Raw genomic sequence first — 22028 nt, 5'->3', positions numbered from 1 at the left:
GGGGTTAAGTGACTTTCCCAGAGGCCACATTTGAACCCAGGACTTCCCACCTCTAGGCCTGGCTCTCTATCCACTGAGCCACCCAACTGCCCCCTTCCATCCTCTTCTGAAATCAACCCAACTAAGAGTAAAAAGACCAAAAAACTAAAACAGTATAGAAATGGGTCATAGTACATCATGCTTGGCCATAGCTGGATTATTTGCATTACAGTCTATCCATTACAAGTATTTGTCAGAGAGGCTGGGACTGGGAACTTTTTAACTTCCCAGCATACATCTGCCCAACTTCTCCTTGGCTATGACATTCGCTGCCCCATGACGCTGGTCATTCCATCACTGGATATTCTGATTATTGGGTCCTTTTTCTGTAGATGAGGCAAAGACTATCTTCCTATTATATCCACTTATTTTGTCCTCTGGAATTATATAAACTAAGTCTAATTCAGTGCATTTGGGATGATCAAATTCTGGTGAAAGGAAGATTGCCTGATCCTACCTCTGCCTGATACATGAATCCTGTGTAAAATATTCCCAATAACTCCACATAGCCACGAGTGGGGAATGTTTATCCCAGGAGACAACCTATTCCATTTTTGAATGGCTAATCTTTAGGGTTGTTGTTATTCAGTCATTTTAGTAATGTCTGACCGTGACTCTGTTTGGAGTTTTCTTGGTAAAGATATTGGAATGGTTTTCCATTTCCTTCTCCAGCTCCTTTTACAGATGAGGAAACTGAGACAAACAAGGTGAAGTGACTTGCCAAGGCTCACACAGCTAGTTTGTCATTTCCTTCTTCAGCTCATTTTACATATGAGGAAACTGAGGCAAACAAGGTGAAGTGACTTGCTAAGGCTCACCCAGCTAGTTTGCCATTTCCTTCTTCAGCTCATTTTACAAATGAGGAAACTGAGGCAAACAAGGTGAAGTGACTTGCTAAGGCTCACCCAGCTAGTTTGCCATTTCCTTCTTCAGCTCATTTTAAAGATGAGGAAACTGAGGCAAAGAGGGATAAGTGACTTGCCCAGGGTCACACACCTACTAAGTGTCCAAGGCCAGATTTTAATTTAGGAAGATGAGTCTTCCTGATTCCTGTATCCACTGTGCCATCTTGTTGCCCAATCTTTAGGGAGATCGTCCCATTTGACCAAAATTTGCTTCCCTATAATTCCTGCCCTTCCATCTCAAGTCTGCTCTCTGGGGTCAAGCAGAGTAAGTCTAATTTGATAGCCTTTATACATTTGAAGACAGCAATGTTGTTTGGAGGGAAAAAAAAAACACAACTCTGGATTCAGAAGATGGATTCAAATCCCATCATTCACAATTACTACCTGTGTGATCGATCTGACGTCATGATCTCCTTGATCTCTATTTCTTCATCTATAAAAGGCCTTTTCAGCTTTGGATCTATGATTCCACGGCCCACCTCTCATATCTTCTCTTCTTCAGGCTATAAACACTCTCATTTCCTCCATATGCTTTGCTTTCATGGCCCCTTTACCATCCTTTGGTGGCCCTTTTGGATATGTCCCTCACCAATATGGCACCCAGAATAGAATGCAGCACTCCCAATGTGGCCAGACAGCTCAAGGCATGCTGGGAGTATTACCTCCTTTTATTCTGGGCCCATCGTCCTGTTCATGCAGCCCAGGCTGCATTAGCTTTTGGCAGTTATTGTTGACTCTTACTAAAGAGTTTTCTCTGGCTATCCCCATGCCTGCATTGCTGTCCCTCAACAGCTCCCATTACAGACATCCTGAGCTTCCTATAAGTCCAACTAAAATCCCATCTTCTACAGGAAGCCATTCCCAACCCCTCCTGGTATGAGTGCCTTCTCTCTCTAAATATCTCCTCTTTGTCCTATATATAGCTTGTTGGCACATCTATGTTGGCTCATTGGCTCCCCCATTAGACTGGAAGCTCTCTGAGGGCAGGGCTTGTCATTTGTCTTTCTCTTTTAAAAAACAACAACAACAACAAAAACCAGAAACAAGCACAGAGGCTGTGTCAATGAATGCTCATTGGCTGAGGGATGCAATAATACAAAAAAATTGACTGGTTCTAGAGACTGGAAGTGTACAGTTCAGAAAAACGTAAATTGAAATCATAAAAATAAGAGATTTCATCATATATTTATATATAGGGAAAGGCAGCATTGAGTCATAGAAATAGCACTGGCCTTTGGGAATATCCTGCCTTGGAGTGAATATCTTAGCTTCATGACCTTGGGAAAGTGACCTCACTCCCCTGAGTCTCAGTTTGTTCATCTGTAAGATGGGGATGTTCATGCTTAAATTATCTGACTCACAAGGTGTGAAAGGCCAAGGGAAGAGGATAATCATTTGTCAAATGAATGCTATATTCCAGGCATTTTGCTGAGCATTTTTCAAATATCATCTCATTGGAGACTCAGGATATTATTTTTCTCACAGTTTTATCCCTGTCCTTGAGGTAACTGAGGTAGGTGGAGTGATTTGTCCAGGGTCACAGAGCTGGTAAGTGCCTAAAAGCTAGATTTGAATTCAGGTCTTCTTGACTCCATGCCCAGCCTTCTGTCCACTGGACCACCCAGATGCCCCTAAAAGAGAACTTTGTAAACTGAAGTGTGTATGTGTTTCTATGTATGGGGGCTAGAGATTGAGGGAACGTCCTGACCCTCTGTTTTCATCAGGGTAAAGAACTCATATGAAAATTCTTTCCACCAATATAGGTTGACAATTGTATAGAGAGTTCTTTGGGGCTTTGTGCCCCCAAGTGACCATCTGCACAGAAGGAGTGGTTAAGATGAGAAACTTGGAAAAGAGATCACAAGCAGCCATAGAGGTAAGATATAGTGGGGATGGGAGACTTCAATTGTCCAGTCATCTGCTCGATCTTTGTCTCTCTGCCGCTGTGCCCATCTGTCAGTCTCTATCTCTATCAGTCTGTCTTCCCGTCTGTCTGTCTCTTTATCTTCTTATCTGTTATGTGTCTCTCTGTCTGTCTCTTCTATCTCCCCACTACTGTGAAGAGAAAAAAAAAGAATAGCTAAGAATGTAAAAAAAAGCAAAACAGAAACCTTTGCCTTCTGTCTTGGAATCAATTCTGTGGATTTGTTCCAAAGAAAAAGAATGGTAAAGGATAGGCAATAGGAGTAAAGTGACTTGCCTAAGGTCACACAGCTAGGAAGTGTCTAAGACCAGATTTTAACCTGGGACCTTCCATCTCTGGACTTGGCTCTCAATCCACTGAGCCACGTAGCTGCCCTCTATAGATAATAACTTTTTTACCTGTTTTAGTTAGAATTATATCCTTCAAAAAGTAAGGAACAAGGAGGAATTCTATTTTGGAACTGATTCTCACAGGATGGTAATGATGGGAATCTTGGAGGGAAGTGACCACTCCTTAGAGTTTGTAAGAAAGAAGAGGAAATCTGGGCATGGTCTTCCCTGGACCCCAAATTTGAGGAAAATGGATTTCAGAAAGTTCAGAGGAAAAACAGATAGGATTTCATGGAGTAGAATGTGTGTATGGATGTGGAGGAGGTATCCGAAGGGATGAGATTGCACTGAGCATGATCTCAGCTGCTGGGGAAGGCTGAAGGTGGTGGATCTGCTGAGCTTGAGAGTTTGGAGCTGCAGTAGGACTACAATCCTGTGTCCTCACTAAATCTGGCACCAAGATGGTGAGGCCCTGAGAGCCGGGAATCAATAGATGGCCTAAGGAGGGTACAGGTTTGATCAGGCCCATAAGCAGCTGCCACATTTCCAGTGTGGGTAAGACAGGGACACTCAATCTCAAAAAATAAGATTAAAGAAAAAATAAACCAAATTGGAGGCAGTTAGGTGACGCAGTAGATTGAGATCCAGGCCTGGAGATGGGAAGTACTGAGTTTTGAAATAGAGAAGATAAACTGAGGGGAAACTGTTTCTTTTGCAATGACTGCTGTCCTCTGGCTTGTGACTAGAGAGAGCTGCTACAGGAACCTGAAACTGCTTATTTGTAATGGTGGTAGGAATGAGAAACGCTGAGGAATGCTGCTACAGGGGACTGCTGCACACAGAGATGCTGGTACACAGATGCTGCCACAGAGGGGAACTACTCTGGGGAATGCTCTGGAGTTTGCCTACTGATCCCTACTGATGGCTGATGGATCAGTATATCTTTCTAATCTCCTCCCCCTTCACTCCCTCCCTTATCCAATACTCTCCTCCCTTGCCTCCCTCACCTCCCAATTCTTCTTGAAGCCTTTAGCTTCTTTCCTCTCCTCCCTCCCCCTGAGTAAACTATAAAGATACTCTTTTCTTTTCCTTTTCAAGTCAAGGGGTTTATTGGGATAACAGAATGGGAAACTGACGTTAGAGGGATGAGGGTGTCCCTATTCTAAAATGAAGGAAAATTGAGAGTTTGAGAAAGTAGTCCAGTCACAAACTGTGACTCTTATACAGTTAGAGAAATGGAGGACAACAGCTTTTAAATCTTCTTTCTTCTTCACAAAATCAGCAAGGTTTCTCAGCTTAACCCCAGAGAGAAACAAAGTTCAAAATCTCTCCTTCAGCCCGGCTTTCCTCCAATTCTTGATCAGTCAAATCTCAGAAAGAACAGCAGTTTCCCCTTGATCAGAGAACCCCCAAACCAAGTCAGCCCCACAAGGGTCTTTCAGCCAGCCTCAACTGCCCAAAGCCAGAGACACAGAGATCAAGTCCAAAGCCAAGTTTTTTCTTCTCCTCTCTGTGACCAGAAACCCCCAACTGCCACTCCTGGGAACATTCCATTTGGAACCTCCTTCCTGATTGACAGGCAGGTTCCCAGCCTTGGTTCTTGCATCTTGGCTTACAAGTCCTCTCTCTCTCTCCATGCCTCTACCACAGTTTGAATCTTGCCTTAGACTCTTCCTAGCTGTTGGGCAAGTCACCTAACCCCCATTGCCTAGCCTTTACTGCTCTTTTGCCCTGGAACCAATACCCAGTATTGTCTAAGATGAAAGGTAAGGTTTTTTTTTAATGAATCAAATTGTGAAGATGCAAAATAAAGCCATTCCAATGAGAAGGAAAAATATGATTTGTCTGAAGAGATCAGTGTGGATGCACAGGGAACTCTCTAACCAACTTAGATTTTAAAAAGAAAAGTACATAAAATGGAGACAAGGATGGTAACAAGATGAATATAAGTGTATCATGGTCTTGGGAAAATAATGTGAGGAATGCTAAGGCTCAGAATAAGCTCAGGCTGTCAAAAGAAGTGAAGGACAAAAAACAGAGTTTAAAGCTATATCAGCGGGGGCAGCTAGGTAGCTCAGTGGATTGAGAGCCAGGCCTAGAGACGGGAGGTCCTAGGTTCAAATCTGGCCTCAGATACTTCCCAGCTGTGTGACCCTGGGCAAGTCACTTGACTCCCATTGCCTAGCCCTTATCACTCTTCTGCCTTGGAGCCAATACACAGTATTGACTCCAAGACGGAAGGTAAGGGTTTAAAAAAAAAATTTTTTTTTTAAAAAGCTATATCAGAAGAAAACTGATCAGAGAAGGGATAGGATCTTTCCTTGGTGGGGTGCTGGGGTGCTGGTTTAATGATAATGGACAAATGAAAAGAGGTAAAGCTGCTCAATTTTTGTTTTGCTTCTGTTTTCTCTGCCACTGAGAATGACCTTCATGTTGGAATGCAGAATGAGGATGACAACATCAATTTGATGCTTAAGATAAATAATCAAGTATCTTTTTTACTTGCCCTTTGTAAGCCACTATCAGGGATACTTGAAAGATCATGGAAGATGGGAAAGGTACCAAGACTGGAGAAGGATGAATGTCCCAACTTTCAGAAAAAGAAAGAGAGCAGAGCCTGCCATACTCCAGGCCAGTCTGGCACTTGCCATCTATTCCTGGGAAAATCCTAGAACATATCATTAAAGAGATGGTTGGCAAAAGGAAATAGTGATTATAAAGTACTAACCTGGGTCATCAAGCACAGGTTATATAGGCCCTGTGTTAACCTCATTTCTTTTGGGGACAGGTTTATTAGACAAGGAAATGAGGAGAATGTTGTAATACAGTTTACCTAGATTTTAATGAAGCTCTGGATAAAGAATACCATACTCTCTTTTATGAAGAAGATGGAGAGACATGGGCTAGACATTAATGTAGTCAAATGGATTAATAACTGGTTAGATGGTTGGACTCAAAAGAATTGTAGTTAATGGTTTAGTACTCTGGTCACTTGGCTGATAGTACTGAAGGCAAGATTTGAACTCACATCTTTTTGTCTCCAATTTTGGCTCTCTAAGCACTATAGCAAGTACCTCTCTTTATTAATAATAATAATTCATTTTTCAGTGTTATTTCATGGGATCATCTTGCTATTGCACCATCCTCACTGAATGTAAACAAGCACTGGGTCTTGTTCCAAGACTGTAAATCTGCAGCTTCCTAAAGATTTTCCATCTGCCTTGCACCTGGTCCCTCCTTTAGGTGTTGTTTCCCCTCATTAGAATGTTAGTTTCTTAAAAACAGGCTATCTTGCTTTTCTATTCATATGCCCAGCACTTAGCACAATCCCATAATAATGGCTCACAATAAATGCTTCTGCTTTCCCCTTTTTCTATACAGGAGGATCTCAGGTGTTTTTGTGTCATTTTAAGCTGTAATAGTTAGAAATAGCACTACGATTTTTGGGACACCCTGGATAAGGATGGTTGATAATACAGTAGTATAGTGTGGGTTCAAATCCTGGTTCTGACCATTTCTTTTATTTATTTATCTTTAAACCTTTACCTTCTGCCTTAGAATCAATACAAAGCACCAGTTCCAAGACAGAAAAGCAGTAATGGGTAGGCAATTGGGGTTAAATGATTTAGGTCAAGTCACATAGCTAAGAAGTGTCTAAAGCCAGATTTGAACCCAGGACTTCCTGACTCCAGGCCTGGCTCTCTAACCAGCCACCTAGCTGGCCCAGACTATAGGTTTTAGAATGAAAGTTAATGAAAGTTTATGAAAGGGTCAGAGTCAAGTTGGGGGGACACACTGTTCAGTGTCTAGCCATGGAGATCTGGGAGCCCTTTAACAGCTGGACAAGCAGGGAGCCTTCCCATCAAACTCACATCTTAGCTTCTCCTTTCTGCAGCGCTCCAGCTGTTCCTCATCCATGTTGGGCTCAATTGGTCTGAAGTAAGACATTATGATCAGGAAATCCTCAAAGTTAATCTCATCAGCCAACCCATTGGGTGCTTTTCGGAGGTTCCTCCAGAAGAAATTAGGGAGAGAGGAAAAAAATTAGCACTGCCTCCACTCCAGGAAAAATATTTATGAACTAGCTTTCATAGTAACTTTTCTTCATTCCTTCACAGAAAATGCTAACTTTTTACATGGCAAGACTATGATATTTGGATTTTACAGATAGGGAAACTGAGGCACAGGGAAGTCATGCCACTTACCCAGGGCCACACAGCCATCAAAAACTCGGATCTTCTGATTTTTTTTTATCTCCTTGGTCCTTGAGATTATGATGTAGAGACAAGGGATTCTAAAGATACTCTTGGGGCGGCCAAGCTGACTTGCAGTGGGTCAAATCAGCCTTGATAAAAGCCACTTACTCACTTGTCTGGGACATGAATCTGTACATTAAGATGAATGGCCAGACTCTTAGTTCTGCTTATTTTGCTATTTGAGGATCATAAACTCAATACTGAGTAGATGGCTGCCCAAGAGAAGGGAAGATCGTTGCCTCTAGTTGGCAAGGGATGGTCTTCCAATATTACTCCTTTGGTAGCCCGCCATCTTTAATCCTCATTGGATAAGTCCTAACTCATTTCCTAACTAATAAAAATAGGTGACATTTATCTGGCACTTCAAAGTTCACAAGGTAATCATTTGGTTGCCCCATCAGTCCTCCAAGGTAGATACTAGACATGTTATTATCCTCATTTTACAGATGAGAAAATTGAGGCCCAAGGAAGTTAAAGAACTCACTCCATTCCCATAGCCCATAAGTGTCACAATGGACACAGTTAAATGACTCTCCCCTATCCTTTAGTTAAAAACAGTTGAATTCTTCTTCAACAAGTCACTTCATGAGACCTCAGTTTCTTTACCTGTAAAATAAGGTTTGGGGGCTAGATGCCGTCTAAAATGTCTCCCAGCTCTAAATCTTTTCATCCCTAAAATATCTAGTCCCTATTTATCACTTTGGGCAGAGGAGAAGAGAGGGAAGGAAGGAGAGAATATGAATCTCAAAATATCAGATAATGATGATCAGTAATTGTTTCTGTTGGGGTAGCTAGGTGGATCAGTGGCTAGAGAAACAGGCCTATAGATGGGAGGTGCTGGGTTCAAATTTGACCTCAGCTACTTTCTGACTGTGTGACCCTGGGCAAGTCACTTAAACCTCCAATTGCCAAACCTTCTCACTCTTCTGCGAATACTTAGTATAACCCAGTGGAATTGCACATCAGCTACGGGAGGAGGGTAGGGAAAGAACATGAATCTTATAACCATGGAAAAATATACTAAATTAAATAAAATTTTACAAAAATCTAAAAAAAATGAAAGGTAAGGTTTTTTTTAATTGTTTTTATATGTAATTGAGAATTTTTTTAAATTAAAGATTTTTTAAAAGAAAGGTTATAACAAACAAACAAGCAAAGAAATATCTAATCCCTAAGAAGAGCTGGACCCAGAGCTGGGCACAGGAAGGTGAATCTCATACAGAGAAAACTTGGAGGAAGGAGAGAGAAAGCCAAAGGGGAGACATCTCTTCCCTTCCTCACTTCTTCCAAATGTTGTTCCCCAACTCAAATCACCTCATTATAAATATTCTCCCACTCCTGATGTATTATTTAAAACAATCGCACTGTTCTTATGGCTGAGCTGTAGACTAAATATATACGGTGTAAAAATAGACCCCTGTATTTACCCAGCATCTCCTGAGCACATTCTCCGCACATTAGCTCCCAGACCCGACTAAAGGAGCTTAAGCTGCAATGGGGAGCCCTGAGGTTGGGCACCAGAAAGAACGGGGTGCTGGGCCCAAAGCTAGACTGGCCACTGAAGGAAGCGCGGAATCTCCTTCTTAAAGGGTGTCTAGAAAGTTAGGGTAGGTCGTCATCCTGAAGGTGGAAGGAGTGAGGAATTTAGGAAGAGGGAGAACAATAGATAGAACACCAGGCTCCTGGAGTCAGGAAGACCTGAGTTCAACTGACTTCAGACACATCCCAACTGGGCGAGTCACTTCCCACTGTTTGCCTCAGTTTCCTTATCTGTCAAATGAGCTAGAGAAGGAAATGACAAATTAGCTGGGTGATCCTGGGTAAGTCACTTCACCCAATTTGCCTCGGTTTCCCCATCTGTCAAATAAGCTGCAGAAGGAAATGGCAAACAAGCTGGGTGACCCTGGGCAAGCCATTTCACCCAGTTTGCCTCAGTTTCCTCATCTGTCAAATGAGCTGCAGAAGGAAATGGCAAACTGGCTGGGTGACCCTAAGTAAGTCATTTCACCCAGTTTGCCTCAGTTTCCTCATCTATCAAATGAGCTGCAGAAGGAAATGGCAAACTAGCTGGGTGACCCTGGGCAAGTCATTTCACCCTGCCTGCCTAGCCTTCTGTCTCTGAGTTGTTACTAAGGCAGAAATCAAGAGTTTTTAAAGAAGGAATGATAGAGTTTACACTTGGGGCTCTCACTTTCATCCCCCTGGATAAGTCCTTTCTTCCCCTCTGGGCACTGACATATTTCAAATATTTACATAATGCTATTTGAACACTGCCTTGGCTCTTAGTCAAACCCAGGGTGTTGCCTTTCGGTAATCTTCTCTCTCTGGGAAACCACTTGATTCCACAGAAATAGAAAGGGGGAAGGTCCAGGCACAGAGCCTGCTGGGCACTTTCCGTCTGCCGGCCCTACGTGCATCAGAATGGCTCCCAAACCCCAATTGGGGTGTCTACCTGAAATAGGGAGAGATCTCGAGATTCCTAGCACTAAAATCTGGCCTCAGCCACCTACTAGCTGTGTGACCCTGGGCAAGTCACTTAATCTCTACCTGCCTCAGTTTCCTCAATTATAAAATGGGGATAATCATAGCACCGTATCGCACAGGGTTGTTGTAAGGACCAAATGAGATAATTTTTGTAAAAGCTCTAAACATAGGATCTGGCACATAGTAGGTATTTTTAACCCTTACTTTCTGTCTTAGAATTGATACAAATATCAGAGACGAGACAGAAGAGCAGGAAGGGCGAGACAAAGGGGGTTAATGACTTGCCCAGGGTCACACATCTAGGAGAGCAGATTTGAACCCAGGACCTCCCATCCCTCAGCCTGGCTCTTAATCCACTGAGCCACCTAAGTGTCCCCTCAATATTGAAGTTTACAAAATGCCAGCAAGTGCAGAGTATGCCAAGGTGGAAGCAAAAAGGGTCCCATCCTCCAGGAGCTACCATTTTATCAGTGTCTCCAAGATGGTACCCAAATGAGGAAATCCAAGGTAAATGGAGGAGAGAGACAGCCTGAATATCTTGATGCTCACAATAACCCTGTGAGGCAGGTGGCAAAAGTGGTGCATTATCCAAGCAACCGCAGCTGGTCTCCTGGTTTCTGGCACTAATTAAGTATTGAGCTTCCTGCTTTTCCATCCCCACCGATCTGATTTGTTATTTTCCAGGGGCTCCTCTCCTCTCGTGTGAAATCACCTCCTGCTCTCATTTCCATTCCACAAACCTTGATTACACACCTACTGGGGAAGGGGGGGGGGGGCGGCCAGACTGTGGAGGGCTTGCGGGGGGGGGGGGGGCATTTTTCATGTGGAAATAAACAAATCGAAGCAGAGAGCAAAATGGAGGTGGAGTCTAGTTCCTGCTGGTTGTTCATGGAAAGGTTTTGGCTTTCTCCACTTCCACCTTCCAGATCTGATATTGTCTCTTGTGTGAAATCAACCCCCCACTTTTTAGTGTGAACCCTTAGAATTCTCACTGATCCCCAGGTCTCCCCTCTTCCTCTTCACTCCTATCTTGCCCATGAAGGTCAATGATAAACGTTCTATCCCGGTACCACAGCTCCAATCCTTCTCCCAGTATAGTGATGAAGCCTGGGAAGAGGTATTAAATGGTCATTGGGCTGGAACTGGATAGGATCTCCAAGGGGATCTGGTTCATCTCCATCATTTTACAGAAGAGGAAACTGAGGATCATTGAGGCGAAGGTACTGGTCCAAGGTCACTCATGCAATGGTGCCCTTCTTTGAACATAGTAGCTACTCAATGGTCAGACTTCTAGATCTTAACCTCTATCAACCTCAGTCTCTGTATCTATAAAATGAGGATACTAGCACCCCCTTCCCAGGGTAGAGTCATAGCTCTATCTCCAGAGGAGACCCCAGAACCTGTCTTGTCCAACCTTTGTATTTTGTGTAGTTCAAATGAGAAAGTATATGTAAAACTATGATGATGTCATCTAATCTCACTTTACACATAAAAAACTGAGGTCCATGGAGGCAGCTGGGTGGCTCATCAAATCTAACCTCAAACACTTCCTAGCTGTATGGCCCTGGGCGAGTCCCTTAGCCCCCATTGCGTAGCCCTTACTGCTCTTCTGCCTTGGAACCAATACAGAAGGTAAGGGTTTTTGAGAGAGAGAGAGAGAAGGAAATAGAGAGAGAGGAAGAAGGAAAGAAAGAAAGAAAGAAAGAAAGAAAGAAAGAAAGAAAGAAAGAAAGAAAGAAAGAAAGAAAGAAAGAAAGAAAGAAAGAAAGAAAGAAAGAAAGAAAGAAAGAAAGAAAGAAAGGAAGGAAGGAAGGAAGGAAGGAAGGAAGGAAGGAAGGAAGGAAGGAAGGAAGGAAAGAAGGAGGGAGGAAGAAAGAGAAAGAAAGAGAGAGAAAGAAAGAAGGAAATAGGGAGGGAGGAAGAAAGAAAGAGAAAGGAAGGAAAGAAAGAAGGAAGGAAGGAAGGAAGGAAGGAAGGAAGGAAGGAAGGAAGGAAGGAAGGAAGAAAAAGGCAGGGGGAAGAAAGAAAGAAGGAAATAGGGAGGGAGGGAGGAAGAAAAGAGAGAGAGAAAGAAGGAAATAGGGAGGGAAGGAGGAAGAAAAAAAGAGAGGGAGGGGGAGAGAGAAAGGAAAGAAAGAAGAAAAAGAAAGAAACTGAAGTGGCTTCTAATGAAGCTAATTATCAGACTCTTCCTAGCTGTGTGACCCTGGGCAAGTCACTTGACCTTGTTTTCCTAGCCCTTGCCCTTTTGTCTTAGAATTGCTACTAAGACTAATTACTAAGCTAATCAGCATCAGACTCAGGGTTCCTGATTCCCAGTCTGGGATTCTTTAAATAGCCCAACCTAAGATCAGCTATCATTTTATCATTTTAACAAGACAATGAAAAGGAAGCATAGAAAAATTCAGTAACAAATGCTCCCCTCCAGATTCCTCCCAATTTAAGCCAAAACAGCCAACAAGGCACCAACTGGACCAAACTTCTGCCTTCCCCTTTCCTAATGAAGCAAAGGGCAGGAGCGGGCAGAATGAGGGAGTGGGAAGGGCAGAGCCAATAATAAGCCTGGGACATCAAGGATGACGGAACCCATCATGAAAAGTCTCAGGCAAGTGCCCAGTCATGTAGGAGGAACTGAGACCTGGATGAGGACCCCTCAGTCTGCAGACTGGCAATGGGTGGAAGCAACAGAGGCCAGCTTAGAATTGTTATCAGAGAAAAGAATAAGACTTGTGTCAGTGTCCTGGACAGCCTCAGGAAGAAGTGGGTTCCGTCTCATTGAAGGTTTACAAGGAAAGATTGTATGAGTTGGGGCAGCTGGGGGGCTCGGTGGATACAGAACCAGGTCTGGAGATGGGAAGGTCCTGGCTTCAAATCTGGCCCCAGACTCCTCTTATCTGTGTGACCCTGGACAAGTCACTTAACCCCCATTGCCTAGTCCTTACCAATCTTCTGCCTTGGAACCAATAATTAGTATCTATTCTAAGAGAGAAGGTAAGATTGTTCTTGTTTTTCTTTTGAAGACTGTATATGTGCCTTTTGGAAGATGTTTTAGTGGGAAATTCTTTTTTAGGGATGAGCTGGACAAAAGCACTAGCACTTCTGTCAGGGGATGTGGGTTTGAATCCCATATCAGATGCTTACTAACCTATTTATTGAAAGGTGGTATGGCTTAGTGGATAGGGAGTCAATAAGATTTGAGTTCAAATCCTGCCTTGTGAGCTCTGTGCCTCATTTTGTGGGCTCGATGGCCTCCAAGTTCTTTATGTCTATGATTCTAGTATCCTATGACAAAGTGGCTTCTAAGGTCCCTTTCAGCTCTAAATCAATGCTCCTAGAACTAGAGTTCAAATCCAGCTCTGCAACCTTGGACAAATCACTTCATTGGTGTGACCTCTGGCAAATAAGTCCCTAAACTTTTCTTAATCTCAGTTTCTTCATCTTTAAAATGGGGATGATAATAGCACCTGCCTCACAGGGTTGTGAGAATCAAATGAGATAACAAGTACAAACGTCTACAATTGCTCATGCCTCAGTTTCCTCATCTGTAAAATGAGGGAACTGAAATAGATGGACTCCAAGCCACCTTACAGCTCTATATTTGTGACCTTGTATGAGGCTGTGAATATGGTTGCCTAGATATGTCTCTTCCTGTTGAGATCCATTTTATGATCTCACCCCACTCTAAAATTCTGTGATTCTATATTGAGGATACACCTAAATTTGAAGTCTGCCTCAGATGCTAGTTTTGTGATCTTGGGCAACTAAATCTCTCTGAGTCTCAGTTTCCTCATCTTTAAAATGGGTATCATAATAACATTTCCCAGCTTTGTGAATATTAGATGAGGTATTCAAATGTAAAATCTTAAGCAGTAGATAAATGTGAGCCATTATTATGGTGTAGAAAATTTTTTCTGTTTCTCTCCCCCTTGTCTGTCTCTCTTTTCTCTTTCCCCCTTTCTCTGTCTCTCTCTTTTTCTCTTTCTCTCTGTCTCTTCCTCTCTCCCCTTTCTCTGTCCCTGTCTTTGGCTCTCCCCCTTCTCTCTGACACTGTCTTTGTCTCTCCCCTTTCCCTTCAACGGGGGTTCTGAACCTGAAGTCTGTAAACTTTTGAAAACTGTTATTTCCCAGTAATTGGTCATTTCCTTTACAAACCTGCTTTGCTAAGTATTTTATTTTAGGCAATTGAGAACTTTTTTCTGAGACGAGGTCCTTGGGCTTTGCCTGACTGCCAGAGGGATTCATGATCCCCCCAAAGGTGGAGGAATAAAATGGGTTAGCTGAGCCAGAGCCTCCTGGCACCACTCTCCCCACCCATCTTATCTTTAAGCGTGCCCCTCCCGGATCTTTGGGGACATGGGAACAGCCCTTCTCCTTCTTCCTTTCCATTTCCCCCTCCATTTTTACAAAATCTCACCAGACAGGAATTCCTCTGCTTCAAGGTAGAGAAGAGATTTCAAGAACCAATAAATCAATTAACAAACATTTATTAAGTGCCTACTATGTGTCAGACACTGGGCTAAGCCAAACTGGAACATGCCCTGCCCTCAAGTGGCTTAGACGCTAGTGGAGGAGATGGATGTACATATATTTAAGCATATACAGGATAAATATAGCAGATGGTTTTACATCTCCAGAGAAAGCTGGCTCTTTCCTCCTTTTCCCTTATGTTCTCAAACATTATGTGGACTTCTGAGAGGAAATTCCAGAAGGGTCTAATTGAACAAGCCAAGAGTTAGAGAAAACTGCGTCTAGGGTTGGCTACTGTAGGAGGAAGGTAGGCAGCAAAATGGATAGCATGCTAGTCTTGGGATCAGCAAGACCTGAGTTCAAATTCTGCCCCTGATACCTACTAGCTTTGTGGCCTTTAACCACTGCCAACATCAGTTCCTCATCTGTAAAATGGGGAAATAATAGCACCTCCCTTCAGTAGCTTATTTGTAAATCACTTTGTAACTCTTTAAATGCGATACAAATAAATTACTATTATTCCTCCTGCTACGTGGCATTTACATAATGCTTTAAAGTTTGCAAAGCAACTTTAGTATCGAGCCTGGTAATGCTGGAGGAGGCAGTTAGTGTGGAGTAGAGGGTAGAGTGCTGATATTAGAGTCAGGAAGACCTAGATTCAAATTTCGCTTCTGATACATATTAGCTGTGTGACTTTGGGTACCATGGACAGAGACAGACTCAGTCTTAAAGAGGTTCAAAGACTTAAATCTAGTCCAGGGCTTTTCGTGATTTTTTTTTCCCCTAAAGCTTTTGCCTTCCATCTTAGAATCAAGACTGTGTATTGGTTCCAAGGCAGAAGAGGGGTAAGGGCTGGGTAATGGGGATTAAGTGACTTGCCCAGGGTCACACAGCTAGGAAGTATCTGAGGCTAGATTTGAACCCAGGACCTCCCATCTCTAGGCTTGGCTCTCAATCCATTGAACCACCTAGATGGCCCTTATCCTTTTTTGTTTCTTTGACCACTTCAGCAGTGTCTGGTGAAGCCCAAAGACCCTTTCTCAAAATCACATTTTTACGTAATTGAAGGAAATGCTAAATTTCAGTTAGAGGTTAATGAAAATAAAGATGGAAAATTTTCCTATCCAAGTTCATGGAGACCCTGAAATCTCTTCTTGTATTGGGGGTCCCAGGTTCCCAGGTTAAGGACCCCTCCCAACATAGTCCAAGCTCTACCTGTAAAAGAACTCTTATTCTATATAACCCAACAACTTTTCAGCCTCAGGAAAATGAGTGTCCTTCTAGTAACGACTTCACAGGAATGTTATGAGGCTTAAAGGAGGTAATGGCTGGCATTTGGATGGAGTGTTCCATCAACTCAGTTCATCTTAAAAGTTAATGAATGCAGGGGGCAGCTGGGTAGCTCAGTGGATTGAGAACCAGACCTAGAGACAGGAGGTCCTAGGTTCAAATCCGGCCTCAGCCACTTCCTAGCTGTGTGACCCTGGACAAGTCACTTGACCCCCATTGCCTAGCCCTTACCACTCTTCTGCCTTGGAGCCAATACACAGTATTGACTCCAAGACGGAAGGTAAGGGTTTAAAAAAAAAAGTTAATGAATGCAATGATCCAGAATAATTCAGAGGGACTTATGAGAAAGATGCTATCCACATCCAGAGAAAGAATTGTGGGAGTAGAAACGCAGAAGAAAAACAACTGCTTGATCACATGGGTCGAGGGGGATAGGATTGGGGATGTAGACTCTAAACAATCACTCTAATGCAAATATCAATAATATGGAAATAGGTCTTGATCAACGACACGTGTAAAACTCAATGGAATTGTATGTCAGCTACAGGAGGGGTTTGGATGAGGGGAGAGAAAGAAAATGAATTTTGTAACCATGGAAAAATATTCTAAATTAACTAAATAAAATTTTCTAAAATAAAAGTTATTGAAGCTTACAACTGTCCTAAGAGCTTTGGGACACCTTGTATGGGATTTTATGGTTTGCACAGCCTTTGCATTGGCTATTTTATTTTATCCTCACTTTATTATCCCAATTTTACATATTGGGAAACTGAGGCTGAGAGAGGCTACTTTGTTCCAGGTTACACCACTATTCAGTTGCCAGTTAATCCTCAGACAGGATTTGATCTCAGTTCTTCCTAACTCCTAGACCTTCACTTTATTCACTGTACTATCCTGCTGCCTCAAGTGAGACAGGGACTGCATTTTGCAAATTTAAAAGAATGATATAATCTTCATCCAGCTCATAAATAAAATTAGAATAAGAACACCTCTCACCCTGTGCCTTGTTGACTTGGGGAAGACAAATCTAGCTGGGCTGAAAGATGTTCTGAAAAAATCTAAAATAAAAGCTTGTGCAATTGCAAGGGAGTGATGACAATAAGAACTGAAATGCATTAGCATGATAAGTGTTCCAGGAGCTCTTACCTGTTGTCAAAGAAGGCATGGATGATTTTGGATCTGATCGGGTTGAGCTCCAGGTCAGGGATGTTATTAAAGTTTTCTTTGCTGGTTTCCAAAGAAAAGACCAAGAAGAGAAAGACATCAAATCCTGGCTTCTGGGATTTGTTTTATTTACTTGGACTTAAATAAATAAAATGACTATTCATGTGGATCCCAAAAGAGCAGGTCAAAGAGCATTCTGTCAACTAGCCCCCTGTGTCCAGGCAGAATCACCTCAGCTGAAAGCTGGAAGGAACCTCCAAGAACATAACATGCAATCTAGCTTGTCCTTGAACTGGAAACCCCTCTACAGCATAAATGAATGAATTAATGAATGAATAAGTGAGTGAATAAATGAATATGCATTTAGTGGGTTGGGATTCAAATGCAGAAGCAAAGACAGTCCCCATGCTCAAGGAACTTTTATTCTAGAGGGGGAAACTGGTGGCTAGAGAGGGGCACTTTGGTCCACAAGATTATGGAAATTGATCCTACCCCCGCCCCCCCCAAAAGAAAATGGCGGATGAGTTGATCATGGTTCATGGTTCCGGAACTGGAGAAAACCTTTGGTTGAAGACCTCTGGTGAAGAGTCAAGTTAAGTCAAGAAGCATTTATCAAGTGCTTACTGTATACCAGGCACTGAGGATGTAAAGAAGAGCAAAAAAGGTCCCTTCCCTCAGCTAGTTTATAGTCTACTAGAGCCATCAACTATCTTTCCAGGGAAACCCTTTCTACTTTTGGTTAGTGATAATCATTAGGATAATTTCTTTCATACACAGTCAAATTGGGTCTCTCTGCAAACTTTTCCCCTCCTCCCTTGCCCCATCCCTCAGTTGTTCCTAGTTCTACACCCAGGGGCCAAGCATAACAAGTCTAGTGGGGGGGGGTGGCAACTGGGTGGCTCAGTGGACTGAGAGTCAGACCCAGAGATGGGAGGTCCTGGGTTCAAATCTGACCTCAGACACTTCCTAGCTGTTCGACCTTGGGCAAGTCACTTCACACCCATTGCCTAGCCCTTACCATTTTTCTGCCTTAGAACCAATACCCAGTATTGATTCTAAGACAGAAGGTAAGGGTTTAAAAAAAATAACAAGTCTAGTCCCCACTCTCTATGGCAGCCCTTCAAGTACCTGATGACAAGTCACTTGGTCCTCTGTTTTCCAGGTTCGACATCCCTGCTTCCTCCGAATCTGAATTCTTTGGCATGAACTAGTGGCCCTTCCCCAACCTGGTTGGATACTCTCAATCCAGCTCCTCAATCCTCTTCCTGAAATGCAGTTCCTGGTGCTCTAGATAACGGTCTGGGCAAGACTGAGAATCACCTCCAAATGCATCCAAATCTAATCGGAATCTATTCAATTCCACAAACTCTTGAGACATTCAAATACTGGACTCTCTTGACTAGGTACCATAGGAACACAGATAACTACAAGAGACCTTGTTGTTTTTGTTCAGTCATTTTTTCAGTTGTATCTGACTCCATTTGGGGTTTTCTTGGCAAAGAGCCTGGAGCAGTTTGCCATTTCCTTCTCCAGTATAAAGATGAGGAAACTGAGGCCAGTAGGGTTAAGTGACTTGTCCAGGGTCACAAAGCTAGTTAGAGTCTGAGGCTAGATTTGAACTCAGGTCTTGCTGACCGTAGCTCTATTCAATGTGGCAACTAGCTGCCCTTAGATGGGACCTTAGAGGCCATCTAGTCCAATCTACATCTTGAAAAAAGAAGAAAAAGAATTCATTCCCTCTACAATGATCCCTGACAAGCAGTCATTGAGCTTCTGCTTCCAGACCTTTAGTGAGAGTAATGCTACTCCCTCCTCCCCATTTCTGTCAGGTTTCAAGGTTTTCAGACACCTTTCTTACAAGAGAGCCATGAGGGAGAGAGTGCATGGCTCATTATGTCCTTCTTATCTTCTAGTGGCATCACTGAGTGGCATAGTGGATGGATCTCTAGACCTGGAATTAGGAAGTCCTGAGCTCAAATCTGACCTCAAACACCTACTAGCTGTGTGATCTTAACCAAGCCACTTAAGTCTGTTGGCCTCAGTTTTCTCATCTGTAAAATGGGGTATAATAATAGTACCCAATTCCCAGGGTTGTGAGGATCTAATGAGATTATATATATATATATATATATATATATATACATATATATATATATATATATATATATAGCAGTGCCCATATTAGGCATTTAATAAATTCTATTTCCTTCCTTCCTTAAAGCTTGCTATACATGGGGGGACTGGCCATGGTCAAAAATTAAATATGCTTTATTCCATAGATAACTTTTTCCTTGGAGAGATACTTTAGGGGTTAGGGATGGAGCAAGCAGTATAGAGAACTTCAGGTGAGGAGGTGCCTTCTACCAACATAGATCAGTGCCTACTCAGTAGCATATAGTCTAAAGGGAGTTCTCAGGGGGCACTGGGTGGTAAAAGGACTTGCCCAGAGTCACACAGCCAGTATTTGTCAGGAGCAGAACTTGAACCCAGAGGCCAGGTGTCTATGTACTACTACTCATTGCTTGTCACCGAAGGGGTGATATAAAATTAAAATAAAGAAATTTTGTAAATAAGTTAGAAGAAAGACTTAGATAAATTTATGGGTGGTGATCTGAGATAACTGATTAGGGAAAACAAGGGGAATGGGAACCCTTCATAGTACAGTGAAATACGACAAGATTAGAAGCCGTGGGACTTTGGTTCCAATCTTGGTGCTACTACTTACTTCCTTTGAGAGCTTGGACAAATTACAACCCTTCTCTGAGCCTCAGTTTCCTCATTAGTTTATCATCTGGGAGATGGGGCAGATGAAATGACTTCTAAGATACTTTTCAGTTCAGATTCCATGATTGATTCCTAACCTTTGGAGATGGGCATCAAAGAGGACAGCTGGACCCTCCCCTACATTGCCGCTGGCCAGAGACTGAACTGAGGAAGTAATATAGTTGAGAGATCACTGGACTTGCAGTCAGGAAAATGTGGGTTCAAACCCTGCCTCTTACACTCATTAATTAACCTCTCTGTCTTGTCTAGTCCTCTGTAAAATGAAGGGGTTGGACTCAATGGGCTCTCAAGTCTTCCTTTCAGCCCTAAATCGGTCTCTAGACAGATCACAGACCATAGGGCTGGCCCAAAGAAGCTCTACTATGTTCCCTGTTTGAATAGAGGGAAGTAAACCCCAGAGAACCCATATTCTGGCTCTGGAATTTTTATGGGGAAAATGAGTCCCATGAACATGTCTCTCTATAAGGAGCTGTGATTAAAAGCCCAGCTGCTTTCTCTGGTGGCCATCCACGTGAGTGGGGTTCTTCTTGTTCTGTGACAAAAAATGCCTGAGTTGTTGACTTTCAAAGCCTCCCCCACCATCTCCAGCAGATGCTATTTTGCATACTTTTATTTCCTAGAATGCCAAAATGCTCTGAGCTGCCCAGCCCCTACTTCCTTTCTTCCAAATCTCTCCTTTCTCCCTCTATCCAGTGCCTACAGTTCCAAGGTAGGATAACATGGTCCAGGGGCTTGGTTCTCATGGATGACAATGTTCCATGCAGTGGTACAAGTAACAATTCATCCATGTCTGTCCATTCCGTGTGCCTCAAGCTCATGCCCCTGGAGGTGACCATGCTGGGACCCTTTTTTGTTTTCTCTTGACATTTTGAAGATATCATTGGAGCATATGGGATATCCATCAGTTATCCCTAGCTTTCATTACACATTGTCTTTCAAAAACCTGCTAGTATGCATGTGAGGTGGGATTTGAACCCTGGGCTTCTGATTTCATGCTAGTGCTCTTGTCCAACCACTATCTGGAAAGGAGACATTTAGTCTTTGCTTGAAGACCTCCGAAGAGAGGAAAGTCATTCCTTTCTGAGGCTAGCCATTCCACTTTGGGGCAGCTCTCATTGTTAGGAAATATTTTCTGATACTGAGTCCAATTTCACCTATTTTCACCTTCTACCCATAGCTTCCAGTTCTGGGCTCTGGGGCCAATCACTTCCATCACATCACCAGCCCATCTTACTCTAGAAGACCATAGATAGAGAGCTAGAAAGGTTCTTTATTTACTCCTATTTTTATAACTATATTACTTTATTTATATACTGTTTAGTCCAACCCTTTGTTTAACAGATGAAGAAACTGAGACCCAAAGAGGTTAAATAGCTTTCCCAAACTGACATAAGAAAGGGCAAAGGTAAAGGTTTTTTTTAACCCTTACCTTTCATTGTATTGGTTCTAAGGCAGAAGAGTGGTAAAGACTAGGTAATGGGGATAAGGTGACTTGCCCAGGGTCACACACTTAGGAAGTGCCTGCCCGAGGTCATATTTGAACCTAGGATCTCCTGATTCCAAGTCTGGCTCTCAATCCACTGAATCACCCAACTGGCTCCCTCCTTCTGAGGTAGGATTTGAACTCAGGTCCTGTGCCTACAAATTCAACACTTTTTCCAATGCTGTTTCTTTGAGTTGGCTTAACTTGGGACATCATTGGCGTCTGTCCAGATATCATTATAGATTTGTGTTTTGCTTCCTATAGAGGGGATACTGAGGAGAAAGACACCCAAAGTAACCAGAGCTGCTTGTCTGGTCTTACCTGTCTAGCATAGCCTCCAGGTAAATGGCATTTACCACCCTGAGATTGGATCAGCCCAGGACACCCTTTCTTCCTCCTTATTTCCAAACTCAAGTTGCTTCCCACTGACCCCACAGGGGATTAAAGTCTGGAATTTGAGAAGAGGGGAAGAGGATGCCTTAAATACTCAATATCTACTCTGTCAGCTATCTTCGAGAGCCAACCTTGTCATGGAGGGATGAGGCCAAATCCCAAAGGCCCCATCGTCCAGGAATGATCTCCATTGGATCTCCCAAAGGCACCGTGGTCTCTGCTTCTCTCCTTTGCTCAGATCAAACAATTATAATTCTTCTTCTTAAGAGCTTTGGGTTAGTTCTCCTTCTTCCCCATTCCCCTCTCCCCAACAACAACCAGAAAGGAGAGCCTCAAAGAGAAACCACTTCCTTATTTGTAAAATTACACTCCTGGGTCTCATCTCTAGTGGGGGGCAGGGACACCAGTCCATTTGTCTCTGCCTAGCCACGTCAAGGCCTGGGACAAACCTTGCCTCCTCCTTGAAGACTTCCTGAGCTACTCCAATGGCTATTCTATAGCCAGTAAGAA

General features: G+C 42.9%; 1 protein-coding gene across 2 annotated transcripts in view; it reads right to left on the bottom strand.

Moving 5' to 3' along the window:
- Positions 1-22028, bottom strand: part of TESC (tescalcin) — a 62894-nt gene that overhangs the window by 7222 nt on the left and 33644 nt on the right. Inside the window, exons 3-4 of one of the 2 annotated variants that reach the window (XM_001374851.5) lie at positions 16841-16921; positions 7070-7209 (exon numbers count right to left, since the gene is read on the bottom strand). In XM_001374851.5, the coding sequence (XP_001374888.3) occupies positions 7070-7209; positions 16841-16921 (221 nt within the window). The remainder of the gene's footprint in view (positions 1-7069; positions 7210-16840; positions 16922-22028) is intronic. The other variant, XM_056821672.1, reaches the window with a different exon arrangement.

The sequence above is a fragment of the Monodelphis domestica genome, chromosome 3, assembly GCF_027887165.1.
Source record: "Monodelphis domestica isolate mMonDom1 chromosome 3, mMonDom1.pri, whole genome shotgun sequence".
Taxonomy (NCBI): Eukaryota; Metazoa; Chordata; class Mammalia; order Didelphimorphia; family Didelphidae; genus Monodelphis; species Monodelphis domestica.
Note: the sequence above shows the minus strand (reverse complement) of the source record. Positions and strands in the feature narration are given on the sequence as shown.